The 16,976-nt window shown below is 42.8% G+C and overlaps 2 protein-coding genes across 2 annotated transcripts in view; both read left to right on the top strand.

Moving 5' to 3' along the window:
- The window catches only part of ctnnd1 (catenin (cadherin-associated protein), delta 1), a 29,459-nt gene extending 23,277 nt beyond the window's left edge, over nt 1-6,182 (top strand). The window contains 7 exon segments of the mRNA XM_034888073.1: nt 2-250; nt 382-577; nt 745-938; nt 2,689-2,736; nt 2,847-2,929; nt 3,774-3,828; nt 4,291-6,182. Of these exon segments, the coding sequence (XP_034743964.1) occupies nt 2-250; nt 382-577; nt 745-938; nt 2,689-2,736; nt 2,847-2,929; nt 3,774-3,828; nt 4,291-4,349 (884 nt within the window). The 3' untranslated portion in view covers nt 4,350-6,182.
- Nucleotides 6,183-6,512: 330 nt separating this feature from the next.
- Nucleotides 6,513-16,976, top strand: part of timm10 (translocase of inner mitochondrial membrane 10 homolog (yeast)) — a 15,067-nt gene continuing 4,603 nt past the window's right edge. Inside the window, exons 1-6 of the mRNA XM_034888045.1 lie at nt 6,513-6,698; nt 7,559-7,674; nt 7,770-8,794; nt 9,298-9,393; nt 10,933-11,437; nt 13,634-14,372. Of these exons, the coding sequence (XP_034743936.1) occupies nt 7,572-7,674; nt 7,770-8,794; nt 9,298-9,393; nt 10,933-11,437; nt 13,634-14,372 (2,468 nt within the window). The 5' untranslated portion in view covers nt 6,513-6,698; nt 7,559-7,571. The remainder of the gene's footprint in view (nt 6,699-7,558; nt 7,675-7,769; nt 8,795-9,297; nt 9,394-10,932; nt 11,438-13,633; nt 14,373-16,976) is intronic.

The following is a 16,976-nucleotide window of genomic DNA, read 5'->3' as shown; positions in this document are numbered from 1 at the left end:
GTATTCTGACTACGCTGTGTCAGAAAATACAACAGTCTATCCAAAGTTAGAGTAATTTGTGCCCTGATTTAATGAAAAACCCAAATTGTGTCTGTTTAGTATGGGCGATACATCCGCGCCCTGCTGCGGCAGGAGAAGGGTCTACCCATGATGACTGAGCTGCTGGCCCACGGCAACGACCGCGTGGTCCGCGCCATGTCTGGAGCCCTCCGCAACATGGCCATTGATGCACGCAACAGAGATCTACTAGGTGAGACTTGGAGCACTCTGTGGGACTGAGCCAGTCCATCTGTGACACAAGGATATGTTGTATCAAGAGAATAGTGTCAATCTTTAAGTGTGTTTTTAAACGATCACTTCTTCTTTGTCATGTGTTTTCAGGTAAACATGCGGTGCCTAACTTGGTGGCCAACCTGCCCGGCGGTGGTCAGAGTCAGCCGGTGCGAGCGCTGTCAGAAGAGACAGTGGTGTCGGTATTGAGCACGCTCCATGAGGTGCTGGGCTCCAGTCTGGAAGCAGCAAAGAGCCTCAGGGCCTCACAGGGAATTGAGAGACTGGTGCTCATTAACAAGGACGGGTAGGGGCCGTTTTATTTTTTTGTTTGTTTTTTGTTTGTTTTTTTATAGATGATTATTTTCTGTCCATTTCTGCATGTCTCTCACCAGTTGAAACTGAAGTTTTGAATTACTTGGCTTCATTATGCATGTCCCTGTCTCTGCTTCTCCTGTCCACTGGGGTCAGCAGTAATCGTTCTGAACGGGAGGTGCGTGGGGCCGGCCTGGTGCTGCAGACAGTGTGGGGCTACAAGGAGCTGCGGCGTACTTTGGAGAAAGACGGCTGGAAGAAGACAGACTTCATGGTCAACCTTAACCCTCCCAGCAACAGCACCAGGGCCAACGGAGGATATGAGGACAGCACTCTCCCGCTCATAGACAAAGGTCAGGAAGCAAAAGGGAAACCTATGCGTGTGAAGTGTGCTGAGACCAAAGCTGTGTGCTTGGCCATTAAGTGGTATTTCAGACCGGACGTGCTGCAATGATAGATCATAACACACATATCACTTTGGTCTTGTCGATGGAACATTTGGCAACTTTTAAAAAGTAAAGTTTCCATTCAGAATCTTACTGACGTCCATTTCATCGTCTCAGACTCACCATCCACTCAAAACGTAACGTTACTACTCTTTGGCCGGCTCGCAAGCCCAAACAAGTGTGTGTGGCGTGCCTGTTGTTTTGTTTCTGGTCTAGCTAGATCCGGTGGGTGTTGTAGTTTTTCTAACGTTACTAGTTGTTACAACAGCATGTGAAAAAAACTACAAAGTTTGCTAGGCCAAAAAGAATGTTAACCTCACGATGAAAAAATTGAAGCTGCTAAAATGGGTTTGCGTTAACACTGTTAACTAAAAGTACTAACTCATAGTATATTATTCTGTGTTGTCACATTTTAATGAAAAACAAAATGAATCACTTGTTTGCAATGCAGCATACAACATACCGCTAGAAGTTAAACTGCTAAGGATCAGATGTATATCTTGAAATTGTCTGTCTTTTTGCTAATTCAAGTTATGTTTTCCACATTATTAATTTTCCTTTGCACACAGTCCACTTCTGCTTGCTCTAAAGGTCATTGAAAAGCTCAAATTCTAGTGTTTTTTGAGCAACACAACAAAGTCTTGTACTTGACTTAAGCGCTGGGTATACTCGAGCGCGACACCATCCATGGCATGCGTGCTTCGAGCACTCACGGAGATGTTTACCATCAGATCATTGTTCGCTGCAGTATTCTCCGAAACACCAGAGGGCGTACAAACAAATCTGTGAATGAGCAAAAAGTAGTAGAGAAGAGATAGAAGTAAAGGACAGTTGGCTGCCTGGCAACAGTAGTAAACACATCCATGTTAAACACCAACTTGCCGCGAAACATTTATCTAATCATTCAACTGACTGTTGTTAATCTCCAAAATCCAAATCTCTTTCCATGAAGCACTTTGACAAAACGATTCTCATGTTTTTCCACACTCTCCAGCAATGTGTTTCTTCTTTTGCCAGTGTGGTGTTGACCACATGTTTGAGGCTGTTTGACTCCCTGTGGTCCGTACATGAAGAACCATACAGATGTTAGTACAGGCGACAGCCGTGGTGTCAACATTTTACGGCATGCACACCTCTCACCCGGATGACAGCGGCAACCATAAATTAAGCTTTTAGCTCCACAGAGCTCTGCTTCAAATTCTACAAATGTAACTGTGGCAGTGTTTCAAGACATGGGAGAATGAAAAAGGCTTTTGCCATCTTCCATGGTTGTCTCAACCTGCTTGGCAGACATTTAAGGGTTTACCACAGCAGGGCTTTTTAGATGATCTCAACTGGCGTTGTCAGCCATCACACTTATGTTAAAATACATTATCTCTCCAATATCCTATAATATAAGATCTTTTTGAACTCTTTTGCACTGATAGTAAGGTTTCAAAAATCCCATCCACCACACACCGAAGAAGCGTGAACTATAGCTTTGCAAATACGAGCTGGCTCATGGCTGACACTTGATACTCTTACAAAACACTAACACACCTACACACTATTCTACCTTTGGAGGAGATGGTCCGGCTGTTAACACTGATTTCTGTGGGAGGCTAACCCATTACTAACTACATATTGATGCTCATTTTGTTGTGTCTTTAATACACAGGAGGCAAAGGGGACCGCGAAATGATTCCAATGAATGACTTGGGACCAGGCAAGTGTGACAGGAAAAACACACACACACATACACACACACACACACACACACACACACACACACACAAAATTTAACTATACTGTACTATGTTTCTCCTCTTCCTTCAGATGCCTACTCCACACTTGACCAGAGAGGGAGAAGGAACACTTTCGATAACACACTCGAACCTGCTGACAAAGATGCAGTGCAGGTAAAACCACGCCACATGCACAACACACGTCTCTTTTCACACACACATAACCATGCATGACTGCACTTTCATCAGTATTACTCAACTACGTACTGCTTGCATCCCCTTGCCTAACTTACCTAATAATACTAATTTGTAAGACGGTGGTATGGTACTGACATGATCACGATTTTCATAGAGTATGTTTTAAAAACACACTTTCTGAGGAGCCGCACTTCCTGTTATCTTATCATCTGCTAATACTGTTATCCTCTGCGTCGTCTCTGTGAAATAACTCCGGTTCATTCAGGAGTCTGTGTGGAGTCTTTGTCTGTGTTGTCACAAAGCCGAATAATGTTTTTTGGATTGGATATTGATGCACATCCTAACCTAGCTGAAAGAAAAGAATGGTTAATCATGAGTAACACACACACACACACACCCCCCCCCCTTTTCATCATCCAGATTTTAGGGTGAAACACCGACCCATATCTTCACACTTCTTGCTAAAAATATTAGTGTGAACGGACTGGCTCTCACACACACCCACAGTCAGCATGTTGATGCATGCCTTATTAAAGCACTGTGGTTGATCTGTGTCTTGCACATCATTTCTTATCTTTGTTCTTACCCCCCTCCCCCCAAAACACAACCCAACATTGAACTAACCTCATGTTCTTTTCTCATCTGATACCCCTATTTCCTTTCACTTTTTTCCTCTTGCTTTTCTTTCCCCCCTTAATCTTTCTTCTCCATTTTCTCTTAATACTGTATGTCGCCTTTGGTCTCTTTCTCCTTTTCTTTCTTTCTCTATCACACACTTCTACTCTCTTTCTTCTTATCTCTCTCTCTCTCTCTCTCTCAGGGAGGGATGTATGGGGAGAGGCAAGCCTCTTTGCCTCTAATGGATTCTTACGATGGTTAGGCTACACCAACTGTCACACTGCATGTCAGTGCATGGTATGTGTGTCCCAGCAGCTGCTCCTCTCAACTCACTGCTTGGCCTAATATCTTAGTTGTGTATTTTCTGTGATTTTGACTGTGTTTAGCAGTGACCAGTGTTGTCTATGTGCTTCCATTGTACTGTAGTTGGACTGTTTTTGCTCCCCCTGCTGGTAAAAAGTGTCAGTGAATTTCTTTTTCTATTTTTTTTCTTCTGAGATGTGATTTTATTTCATTTTGGTCTCTGCACAATTTGTGGAATTTTTGTCTTACTAGTGACGAATTTGTTGCCAGTGGCCACTACTTTTTTTCTTTTCTTCCAAGCCTTTGCTGTGAATCAGAATTTTAAATGTGCCATTGTTCCCACCTAGGCATGAACGCCTCACATTAGCCACTCCGCATGATCAATTTCCGCACTTGTGCCTCTTCTTCTCTTGCAGAAAAACTGATTGTGTGCATCACAAGACGACAGCCTCCTCCCACCTACTGCCCTTGCTGAACTGACAAATGGGGACCACTACACTACCGATGGGACTAAACTCCATCCTTTACACTCTACCATTCTGTCCCTCTTTGGCAGTTTTTCTTCTCTCTCTTTGTTACATTCTTCTATTGCAGCTGACAAACCACAGAAAACCTGACGTGGACCTACGCTCCCTGTGGACATCCGGACAAGACACTATGACCACTTTGTGCTCTGCGAGTCACTGAAACTCTAACCACTTGATCAGATACCACGGCCACAACACTACATCTCCGCGCTATACTATAACACTATAACACCACCACTTGCCCAGGCAACACTAATTCTCTCTTCGACTAGACTGGCTTCATAAGAGAACTTTTTCTATTTCTTGGAGGTTGAAGCGTAGCCGTAGACTAATGAAACTACATAGAAAGTTGGGATCAGAACAAGACACTTTATTGTGAAATTTTACATAAATGGCTATTATACTCTGTTTAAAAAGAATGAGGAAATGTCTTTTTTGCTCTCTGATGGATAAATGCTACAAAAAAAAAATCCTACCACTGAGAACCAATGTTTTCTGATCTAATCAGATATGTGTAGAGCTTCTGCTTCTGTTTCGGTAGTGGTTGTTCCTCTTCTTGTTTTGCTCTGTACCACAGTAATGTTCACGTGCCAAATGACACTGCTACTGCTGCGACTGCCAATACTGAATGCAAGAACTGAATACAAGAACTTCACCCACTCAGACTTCTACAGCAGCTACACTGAAAACTGTCATCTGCTTTGTTTTGTGCGCAGATTGTGTCTGTGACAGTCCCATCGACAAGATGCATGCTCCATTTTTTCTTTTTTTGTATTTGATTGTGATCCATAGAAAAAAAGGGTGGAAGGTCATCCCTACAGGGATATCCCTACAGATGAAAATAGAGCTTCTGTTTCTAAAGTGATGTTTCTGTTCCGTTTTAGCCCTTTTGTAATTCTTGGGAGACATTACAGGAATCATGGGTTGAATTTACTAATATCTGCAGTTCTGTAGTCTTATGAATGTGTACATACGAGACTGTCTCTAACAGCATCTATGTGGGCTAACTGGAGTGCCTCGCTCTCATTCAGGATAGGTGTGATGGGTGTGCCCAACATGACATCAAGGTGTCTTTTTCTCAGCAGGTAACTAGTTGGGAATATTGTATATGGAACTCATCAGTTTTCTATTCTGCAAAATAATGTAAGAAGTGACTGGTTGATTCTTGTTATTGCAATTGTTTTTTTTATAAGGTATACAAGTTTTGAGTTCTGTATAATTTACTGCTTCACATACCCATAACCTACCTGGTTTTAAGACTACAGAACAGCACATGGGAGAAGACAGGACTGTCTGTTATGGCCCGCATTTCTTCTCTTCAGTGATTCTTCTGTAGAAGAATGCATATTCTTAGTGCTGAGTGAGATGTAGATACTTACCGAGTGGATGATTAAAAGAATGGGTTTTTTGTTTTCCATGCCAATTGAAACACGACAGAGGATGCTTCATTTTTCTCAAAGTGACAAAATGCCTTCAACAGTGGACAGACTTAAAGACAATAGAAGAGAGCAAGGGTTTGTGTTAGAAAATTGCAGTGTAAGGAGACGTAGACCAGAATTTGCTATTTAAAAATAAAAAGTGAAAAAAAAATTAAAGCACATTTAAACTATATATACAAGAGAATATTTGTTAATTTGAATGGTTTTATGTATTTTTTTTTTTATATTGATTTGGGTTTAAATGTTTTGGGTGCTCTGGGTGAATGCATATGCAATCAGTTTTTAAGATTTGATTGAAAAAATTGAGTTTGTCTTAATTAAATGCAAAACAAGTTCTCTAAACAAAATCCTGTAACACACTCATCAGATACTGGAACTCTAATGAAAAAAAATCTGATTCCGGACTACACTCTAATCTCTTTGCCTTGGCTCTTAAAAGTTGCACATTCTCATTTATGAATGAATTATGTAACTAGCAATACAGTTTTAATAAAAAAAATAAAAGAATTTTGAAAACTTTGCTTTCTTTTGCCTCTTGTTTATCATACTATGTTAATAAATCAGTGAGGGGCAGTTCATGGTGGAAACGGTCCCTCGGCTTGTGCTACAAAGCAGAACAATGCAGTCAACAAACACCCAATACGTTCTTTGGTCTTATTGTCATAGGACAGAGCGGCCAGCAGGTGGCGCTTTAAGTTTGCGGCTCACGTTCACATGCACACAACAGGAAAAGTGTTAAAACATGTAGCTAATGCTTCTGTTAGTTTAACCGTAGACGCGTTAACGCTAGTGTTATATAAAATGCAGTAATTGTGCAAAAACACCTGTTCGTGCAGCAGACGTATAATGCTACTGGTGGTAAGTGTAATATTTCAGCTAGCTAATGCTAAGTTAGCGTTAACGTTACCCCCGTTTAGTTGCGCGTTGGTGTTTGCTAACTGTTAACTTAATCACATGGAGATGCTCTGTGGTCAGTTCAAATCTCAATTGTTATGGGCTTATGTCACATTTATCACGCTATTTGTGAATAAGTTGGTCGTGCATAGTATATTTATTGATTTTGTTTGCTAACTAGCTAACTTTTAGCCACAGTGACCAGAAGATGTCGAACAGAAAATAGAATAAATGAAAGAGGTTAATACAAGTTAACGGTTAAAAGTAAAATGTCAGTCAGACATTTAACCTAAAGTTCAATAACGCGGACATTGCGCGAACACGGTTGTGCTTCCACGTGCTGCGCCTGCTCAGAGTCCCAAATGAACGCCGGTAGTCATACGCGACCAAGCTGTGCGAGTTGATGCTAGGCTATGTTGATTTTGCAAAGTCGAATAGTGAGTTCATGTTTGTAACTCCATTAGTCACAGCACGCCCTCTTGCATTTGGGGGGTAAAAGATGCTTTAACGACCTAGTGTGGCATTTCGTTCAAAGTGGCAGTACTTTAAAGGCACAAACACAATAGGATAAAACGGATTAAAACATTAAAATGAGGCAACCGATAAATAAGAAAATGTAAAACCCAAAGCAGTGACAGAGGTTCATTTATAGGCAACAGTGAACAGGGCGATTTTGTAAGTGCATGGGCCCACCACTGGTACCGACAGGAGTAGTTTATTCCACAGCAAATGTAACCATATTCCTGTATCTATGTTGTCCCCCCCCCCCCCCCCCCCCCCCCCCCCCCCCCCCCCCCCCCCCCCATGTCCTTCCATCCTCCCAGTGCCCATGTGGACATGCAGCTGTACCGGTGGCCAGGTTTTAAGCTGCAGCTTCTTAGAGAGCTGCAGAGACAACAAAACAATGCCCAATTCTGTGATACTCTTTTGCAAACTGAGGGTGAGAGTGAGCTGTGTAGCATACTTAAACGTTTTAAATTGAAGGGTAATAACAAACAACTCAACCACTTTTATTCTTTCCTACTATTTGTAAAGGTATCTCAGTCCCAACCCACGGTTGCATCCTTGCAGCTCTCAGTCCCTTCCTGTCTCAGAAGCTGTCTGCCTCCCGGTCTCCTCCATCGGGTCAGAAGTGCCAGATCCAGCTCCAGGCTGTGAAGGCCCAGACCCTGCTGAAGCTTGTTGCTCTTCTGTACTCTGGGAAGTTAGAGGTAAAAGGAAGTAAAGAGCAGCATGACGTGCTGTCTGCGGCCCACCAGCTTGGGATCACAGACCTTGTTGAAGGACAGGAACATGGAGGGGGGGAGGAGGCAGCACTCTGGGGAAATAGTTTATGGAGTTGCAGAGAAAAGGCAGAAGCAGGCAGAGAGAGAAATGAAAGCAGAGACATGCAGGATGCACAAGTTCAAACTGAAAATGTTGAAAAGAGAGCTACGGCTTCTCCAATTGAAAAGAGGAGTTGTGTATCCACAGGCACACAGACTGTTAGAGCTGGTGAAAAGATGGTGGGCAGTTCTTCTACTCAATCTGGCCAAACGGCATGCTCTGAAGCTCAAAGTTTGGGGTTTTCTATCTCAGTGCAATGCCCAAACATCACAGATGATACACATTTTTTCTCCACTCCTTGCCTACCCTTATCCAATATGCACAGTGGAGCACGAAGCGAGGGACAGTCTACATTAGACCGATCCTCTGACAGTGTAACAAATCCCACTTCAACTTCAGCTTTGCCCAGCAACGTGATGACCCTCCCCATTTCCCTGAATGACGACTCAAACTCCCCGCCACCTCGGGAAGACAGCGGCAACCAGCAGTCCTCTGAGTTTGGAGACAGCATACAAGGGTTGGCTAAGGAAGGGACAGGATTGGAGGACGGGAAAAGAAATGGCAAAACAGCGGAGGACAGAATAAACACAGAGCAGCCAAGCAACAGAGATGAGATGTTAGGAAAGGAAAAAGGAAAGTCTACAGGGAGGAGGCATACAAATATCGGGATGAAGAGCCTGGCTAAGATGAAACAGATGCAGAAGATAATGAATGCCACACAGATTTCTGTCAAGGTAAGAAGGATGTAGAAAATAACCTCAAATTAAATCTCTTGCAGTTAGGTGTGAACATTAACCCAAAAGCTAAATCAGGTAATATTACAAATTGATTGTGAACCACATCAAAGACACATTTCCTCTTCCTTGTGATGGATAGTAAAGCTTATCAGGCAAATTAACAGCTCAGTCCTGAGTATGGGGTAGTATGGAGACTTCTTCACTCACAGAAAGTGCCAATTTGGCATTAAAAAATTTGAAAAAAATAAATCTCTCTCTCATTGCATCATCATCTCTCTGTAATGAAAGTTTAAAAATGCAAAAAAGCTACTTTCTGGGGATTACATTCAGTTAAACCAATGTGTTACCTTGTCCTGCTTTCCTTCAAAACACGAGGCCATTAAAAGATTAGAGATCATTTTGGTGCGTTGGAACTACTTTCCACTTTCACAACAAGTGTTTCTTTTTTTTTTTTTTATCATTGGTTTTCATCGTGGCCATGTTTTCTTCCCTCTGTGCAGGTGAAGCTGAGGAGAAGGACTAAAGGAGAAGTGTGGGAGGTTGTGCGCATGCATGACACAGATGAAGCATTATCAGTTCTGACCTCCCTGAAACAGGTAAGTAAGCGTGACAGTGAATGTACACACAGACACACTTGTCATCCAATTCCCTTTGATTTGATTGGATGTTTATGTTTCAGTTGCAATCACTGAAGCTGCCAAGTTCAGTGCTTTCGAGATAGAACAAGATTTGTTGTGTTGATGTGTGATTGCTTCACATCATTCTCTATAAAGATCCTCAGTTAAAGATCCTAATCATTTGGCCAGGGACTGCTGCACCTGCAGTTTGGGTGCAAATATTGTGGTCTCATTGGACCTGTAAGTTGTCTCATATTGTTCTGGAAACTGTCACATTAATTGCTGAGTGCCGGGCCTCTCACACCAAAAGAAAAGTGCTTTCAACCATATCAAGTCTTTACATGTAAGTGTGTTTTGCATGGGAACGGGATTGAGATTATGAAATGATAGTGTTAGGGGAAATATTAATGCCATAGGCAAATTTTTTTGTGCAACAAACACGGTGATCCAAAACCACAGATTTGCACACTGGGAGAAGTGAAAGACATTATGGCCCTCATTTGCCAACCTAACGTAGAAACCGGGACAGATATAACTGCAGAAATCTTCTTACGACAGGCTTCATGTGTGATCCATGACAGCTTAAAACTGGTCGTACGTTGATAAATGCAGCGACTGGAAACGATCGTAATTTAAATATCACGCCCCGATATATTCTCGTTTTTTAGGCCTCGCCCCTACAATTTACGACATGACCAGACATAATCCGGCTAAGAAGCGGCACTTTTCAGAGGTGGAGATTAAAAACGAATGCAGAATGGAAAGCGATCCCTGCTGCGGTCAACCGTGTTGCCGTAGTAAATCGGACTCCAGCTGAGGTTCATTTAATTTAGACATCCTTGACATATGTATGCTATAGTATAGATATTATTATTATTATTATTATTATTATTATTATTATTATTGTTATTATTATTCCATGAGTCAGAGCCAGCCAACCACAAGCTGTGAGGGAGAGCGCGTGTGTCCTCTGTGCCAGATCTGCCATTGCCGATGGGTGATCAGCTGATGACTTCCCCTGTTAAACTGATGATATGCTGCACCGCAAGGCCACACTGACTCGAAAACTTGTGTACACGAGTTCAGAACAGACGTGAGATTTTATCGCAGCCTCCGCTCACGTCCAGATTGATAAACGCCTTGCTTTGCGTAGGAATCGGTGTACGCCCGTCCTACGGCTGTTTTAGGTCGTACGCACGTTTCATAAGTAAGGGCCCTTGATTCCAACATCAGGTAATATTCTTACTTAGTATCTGGACTGGCCGAGCTGCAGACCGAGGCTCAATGGACATCAGGACTGTTTCTTCATCTGCTCCCAGACTTCACCTAAGATCAGCAGCACCACAGCCACACTCCTAAGGAAAGATTAGGGATGTTTTCCATTACGTAATGAAGAAAAGGAAAACCGAAATAGAAGATTATAGAAAGTCCGTATGTATTAATTGGTTCAGATATGAATTGAATCTTCACAACTAAACTTGCTCAAATAAATGTAACCTCTTATTTGTCTTTCTAAAGGACGGCTCCAACCACAAAAGGCCGCAGACAAGCATTGAGCCTCCTCCCTCCTCTGTCCAGCCAGTCCTCAATCATAAACCAGAGACCCAGAATCTTCAACAAGCTCCCACCGACTCCTCTGAACCACCATCACCACCCCCCTACTTCAGCACCACGTCCGTCTCCCAGCCTCTCTCTAGCGACTGCTTCACCCCAAACCAAAACGACGGCCCCGGGTCAGTCCCGCCCCCCCAGCCTCCAGGTCCTGCAGAGGAGTGTGATGAGCAGATAGAGAAGCTGTTAGAAGACATCATGATGGGCCTGAACATCCTGCCAAACTTAGACAGGGACTGCAAGAAGTCTCATTATTATCAACCAATACTTGACGGAGTGCCGGCCATTTGCCAGATCCCCGTTACAGAGAAAGAGCCGCCGCAAAGCCAGGAGCATGCTGCTGTCAGTGCAGCAGGATGTATACATTACCAGGATTTTGGGACACAAGTTGGTCACTCATCAACAGAAACAGGTATCTACATCCCCTTTTTTTATTGTGAAGTATACATTTGTCTCCTAACAAGATATGTAGACTGTTGTCTTTTACAATTGCCTCATTGATAAATGCAGGTTAATGTGTTGCCTAGCAGTGGGTCTTGCAAGCTAGAGAGCTCCTGCTAATGAAACTATGAGCTGTTTTTCATAAAAAGAGGGAGAGATGTTAATTAATTCAATTCAATTTTATTTATAGTATCAGTTCATAACAAGAGTTATCTCGAGACACTTTACAGACAGAGTAGGTCTAGACCACACTCCATAATTTGGATAATGGAAAAAGAACTATTAGACATGTGACTATTTCTCCTTTATATTCACTAATATAACTTTGTACATGTGGTGGGTGTAGAATCATGGAAGATGATAAGTTCTCTATTGCTCCATCCTTTTCTATATAATCCTTTTATCTGTGTTTTATTGAGCTGTCCTCTTGTTTATAGTCCAACCCTTTACAGCGTTATGAAAAATGACAAATCATAATTTCCTTAAGTTAGAATAATTGCCTATTTTGTCTGAAAAGCAGTCCAAGACCCAAATATAGGCAGTTTACTAGTTTGAGGAAAGCAGAACACAGGGGGATCATCACGATTATTTTGATCAATATTGAGATCACGATTAATTATCTTGATTATTTGTTGATTTTTAACCAAAATAATTGTCATAAAGGCTATTTGTAACTGCTTTCACATCCATATTGTGCTACATTTTTATTATGTGGAAGTTGTATGTTGTACATATACATACAGCTGCAAATCAAAATTATCTGACATAAATAGCCTAGGATATATTTAACAAAAAGTATCTCTGAGAAAGCTCCTTCACTCGTGTTTCAACAATAACTGATTAAGAGAGCTAGGAAGAGAGAGGGAGTGCGATGGACTGAAGCGTGTGCTACTCACAGAGTGACGGCTGACTCATTATGAATGGGTCCAACACGGGTCGAATGGCGGGTCAGTGGAGTTACATACGTTGTGTGTATGAAATGTCTGTATCGTCACTGTGCTGCATTTTTATGAACTATGATATTCAGGCCATGGGTCACATCAAATGTCAGAAGTGTGGACCGGTGCTGTCGCCACTGTCTCTCTGTCATGCGTGGGAGCTGTGTGTGAGTTAATGGGGGCGCAGAGTAAGAGGAGAGCTCACAACACAGGCACGGCTTAACAGAAGAAAAGGGTCGTGTAACACAAAATTAACCAAATCCATATAAACAACATTGCTTTGTTAGTAGTGCCCTACAGCCCTGTGAGGTAACAGACACTAACTAGCACCCTAGAGCCCTGTTAGCTATCAGACATAAACTAGCAACCTAGAGCCCTGTGAGCTAACAGACACTAACTAGCACCCTAGAGCCCTGTGAGCTAACAGACACTATCTAGCTCCGTAGGGCTATGTGAGCTAACAGACACTAACTAGCTCCGTAGGGCTCTGTGAGCTAACAGACACTAACTAGCACCCTAGAGCCCTGTGAGCTAACAGACACTAACTAGCTCCGTAGAGCCCTGTGAGCTAACAGACACTAACTAGCTCCGTAGGGCTCTGTGAGCTAACAGACACTAACTAGCACTCTAGAGCCCTGTGAGCTAACAGACACTAACTAGCACTCTAGAGCCCTGTGAGCTAACAGACACTAACTAGCACTCTAGAGCCCTGTGAGCTAACAGACTAGCACTGATCACTGCTGTTGTCTGAAAAACAAAACAGACGGAACAAATTGTTGCGTAAACTGGTAAACCTTGTGACCGATGTATTACTGATGTTACTCTGTCCTCTGTGACTGTCTACATCTAGAAACTAAGCTGCGCGGTGCAGGGAACTACTCTGACTGGCACATGATCAGACAGTGGTTTACGGAGCGCTACATTGGCTTTGTTCTATGAACAGAATGACTCATTTAAAATATTGCGCAAATGTGATTGTGGGAAGCTGTGATTGTGATTAAAATTTGATTAATTGTGCAGCCCTAGCTTACTTGCTTGATGATTAATCAATCATTCAATTCACTAATTGTTTTTTTAACTCTTAATTTCAATTATTCTTTTTGCAATGACTTGGTATGTAATTTGTGCAAAAAACTGGCGTTGTGAACCTTACATAACGCCAACCACTTCAAGATGTAAGATGATAAATTCAAGATGGATTGATGGCTGTCTTCACACCTGTTTTACAGGTATCTATTGTTACTTGCCAGCTCAGAACCAGGCCAGCTGCTCCAGCATCTCGTCTTTCCAGCTGGCTGCTGTGCCAATCCAGCAGCAGGAGGCGAGCTCTCCTCAGTATCACTCATCTGTCCCAGCCATGGGGCAAAGAGATGGAACCAGCCCCCAGGACATGCCACTGGCCAAAAGTCAAAATTGTCCTTATGCTGAAGCACCCACAACAAGATCAATCCTACCCACAGCTCTCTACTCCAGCAATCAGAAACCCCTTACTACTGTTCCTTATTACCCAGCATGCCAGGACCCGTCTTCACAGGTCAATGAGAACGTTGAACAGTTTTTACAGCTGACCAGTGTAAGCGAGACCCAATCCTCGTATCATTTATCTTTCATGGATGATTTGCGGCTCCCTCGATGTCTCTCTCCGTTAGAGGCGTGTCCCTCAGCAGAAAGACCCCAGACTACCCTTAATGACTCAACGCGTCAAAAGGATACAATTCCGCCACAGCCATCTCTGCACGGGCGACCCTGGCTCACACTAAACCACGGGCTGCTACAATTTCCTCTCAGTGCGATCGCTCAAAGAGAAAAAAAAAGAGCGCTTTCACCACAGAATACAAACCTCAGCTGTCGCTCAAAGCAAAGACCGAAACCTCTGGAGTTGAGTCCCCAAAAAAAGAGTGTCGCATCCCGGACAGTGGAAGAGAGAGGAGCAGTATCCGCTGGACATCGAAATGTGGCTGAACTGAAGTTGGAATCTAAACAAAGTGACACTCAAGGTGATGCTGCAGTGTCTAAAAGGAGGAGAAAGTGGACAAGTGAAGGTGATGTGACAGCGTCTAAAAAGAGGAGAAAGCAGACAAGTGAAGGAGATTCTACAGCGTCTAAAAAGAGGAAGCGAAAGCGCACAAGCCCTCTACGAGAGGCCAGTTCTCTTTTGGCATACCAACATGTGAGAGTCAGTGATGGAACAAATAAGGGTCAAATAAATCTCGGCGTTTGTTCAGTCAGTTTGGCGAGCAACAATGTGCTGGCAAAGGAAAGAGTAATGGCCTCTTCTTCCAACGTCCCATACAAATTTGTAGGGAAACCCAATGAACAATCAACCATCACAGAGAGTCCAAAAGAGCAAACCAGAGGGCCTGGGGACGTCAACACTGACCGGACACGGGTCTGTACCAGGGCTTTTTTCAAAAAAGCTCAAGAGATACCAACCAACTCCGGCATAGAACATGTTTTTAAACCCGTTGTCCATAAAGCTCCGATTCTGAATGAATTGGGAGTCCCCAAACGGGGACGTGGAAGGCCACCAAAGAAAAAGGTTGAAGAGAGCCCTCCAGAGAGCTTCCCTGCCATGACTGAAAGAATGGGCCACAATTTAGAAAAAAGCGGAATGCAAATTGGCAGCAATTTGCTGAAGGAGAGTGCGAAAACAAAGAGTGAGTGTAGAAAAAAGAGGAGGAATAGAAGTAAAGCGGAGGAACTTCCACTGAAGAAGACTGTAAGTGCTGAGACCCATGTAAAGGCTCAGGCAGACCACAAGAATATCGTGACCCCAGAGGGGAAAACACGTAGGCCACCACTTGTCACTCTGAAGGAGATTGAAAAGCTCATCAAACGCCAACACTCAAGAACAAGGAAGTCCCACGAAAGCCAGGACAGGAAAACAAGTGGAACTGCAAGAGATACAGAAAGTGAAGGAAAGGCATGCGGGGGCAGATCTGAAGAACTAACCGAGGAGACAGAATTGGACATTGCTCAGGCTCGGAACAGGGACGGGAATAAAGAGTCTTGCGCACTCTTTCATGTCAAAACTGATAAAAATCACAATGAAATTTTCTACAAATCCCAGCAAGATGATAAATCCAGCTCTACTAGTAAGGAGACCAGTGTGTTTGGGGACGCGTCTTCCTTTGATGCCTTGGGAGACGAGGGGGCCAAGTTAGCAGCTGAGAGGGAGCAGCCACGGAAGGATCCTGATGAAGGTAAAGTTTTGGCTTGGGCAGTGTCCCCTAAGTTTTCAGTTGATAAAGCACTGGTTTAATCAGTCTATCCCATTTTAAAACCCCTAACACATGTTGCTTTATTAAAATCATAATTTTATTCTCTCAACAATGATTTTTCTATTTTTTTTTTTTTAAGGCTACAAAAACCAAAAGCAACATAGTTAAAAAAAAACAATTACTCTAGATGACTTTGACTTTTTCTCTTTATTTTTCTTTTTTTTTTTTTAACCCCAAAAAGCCGCAGTGTCAGATACGACCCAGCAGACCGCTATCAAAGACGGCGGCTCGGCCCACCGTGACCCCCGCCTGCCTCAAGAAGACAAAATGCCTTCGGAGCACAAACGCCTGCTCCAAACGCCTGGGAAAGGTGGTCCACCTCCACCTGAAACTGTTCAGAGCTCAGGCTGCGATCAAGTAGACAACGAGGAGGTGGAGGTGGACGTTCTGCTTTACTCCCCAGACAGAGTGCCTCAGACCAGAGAGCGTGAGAATGGACTCGACAACATGGACATAACTCCGGAGGAAGAGGAGGAGGAGGAGGAGGAGGAAGACGTAAACGAGATTGATGTAACTGGAGACGAGGCAGAGTAATCATTGTATTAGTGCATAGTTTTTACTATGTTGTGTAAACAGTTAGCCAGGCCTAATGTTCTCTCTGTTCTGGTTTTAAGTATGTTCATAGAGACAAAGTCCATTTTGCTGTGAAGCTATATATAATAGTTTTTTATGTCCTTCCTCTTTCTGTTTTCCCTGTCAGTCGCTGTCTGGTGATTCTAAGCTTTGTACGTGCAAGAACCAATGCTGGGTTTGACCTTTTTATTTAGTTCCCTATACAAGCTTGAAATGGATGTTTAATTTCCATTAAAATACGCTGAAGCATTGATGACAAATAAGAAAAAAGTTCTTAATGTTGTTTACATCAATAGTTTTACATTTTCAGTCATTTGAATTATCAAACTTATTCAAGTAACCGCAATGTCACTAAGTAACTATCAGAAGAAAATACATCTTGTTTTGAGCCTGTATTTGTAATGCAATGTTTTGTGTAACTTTTGTAATTATGGTTTATTAAAAAGTAAAAATCGGACAGTTTTTTAATGTTTGAGGTTAAAGGTTTATGAGGTTCATAAGGGCAAGGTTACCTCCCCTTTCTCTGTTCTGCCCGCCCAGAGAATTTGGCAAACGCTACAGACTGACAAATGGCACATCCTAAGGAAAGCTCATAGTGGGACTGGCTCTAGTGGCTGGAATTCCAAGGTTGAATTTTGGGGAAGAGACTTCAGATACAGTATTAGGGGACCACTAAGGTCTATATAAAAGAGACTTCAGATACAGTATTAGGGGACCA

Source organism: Etheostoma cragini, chromosome 2, assembly GCF_013103735.1.
Source record: "Etheostoma cragini isolate CJK2018 chromosome 2, CSU_Ecrag_1.0, whole genome shotgun sequence".
NCBI lineage: Eukaryota > Metazoa > Chordata > Actinopteri > Perciformes > Percidae > Etheostoma > Etheostoma cragini.
The sequence above is the reverse complement of the archived record's forward strand: the minus strand, read 5'-3'. Positions and strand labels throughout refer to the sequence as shown.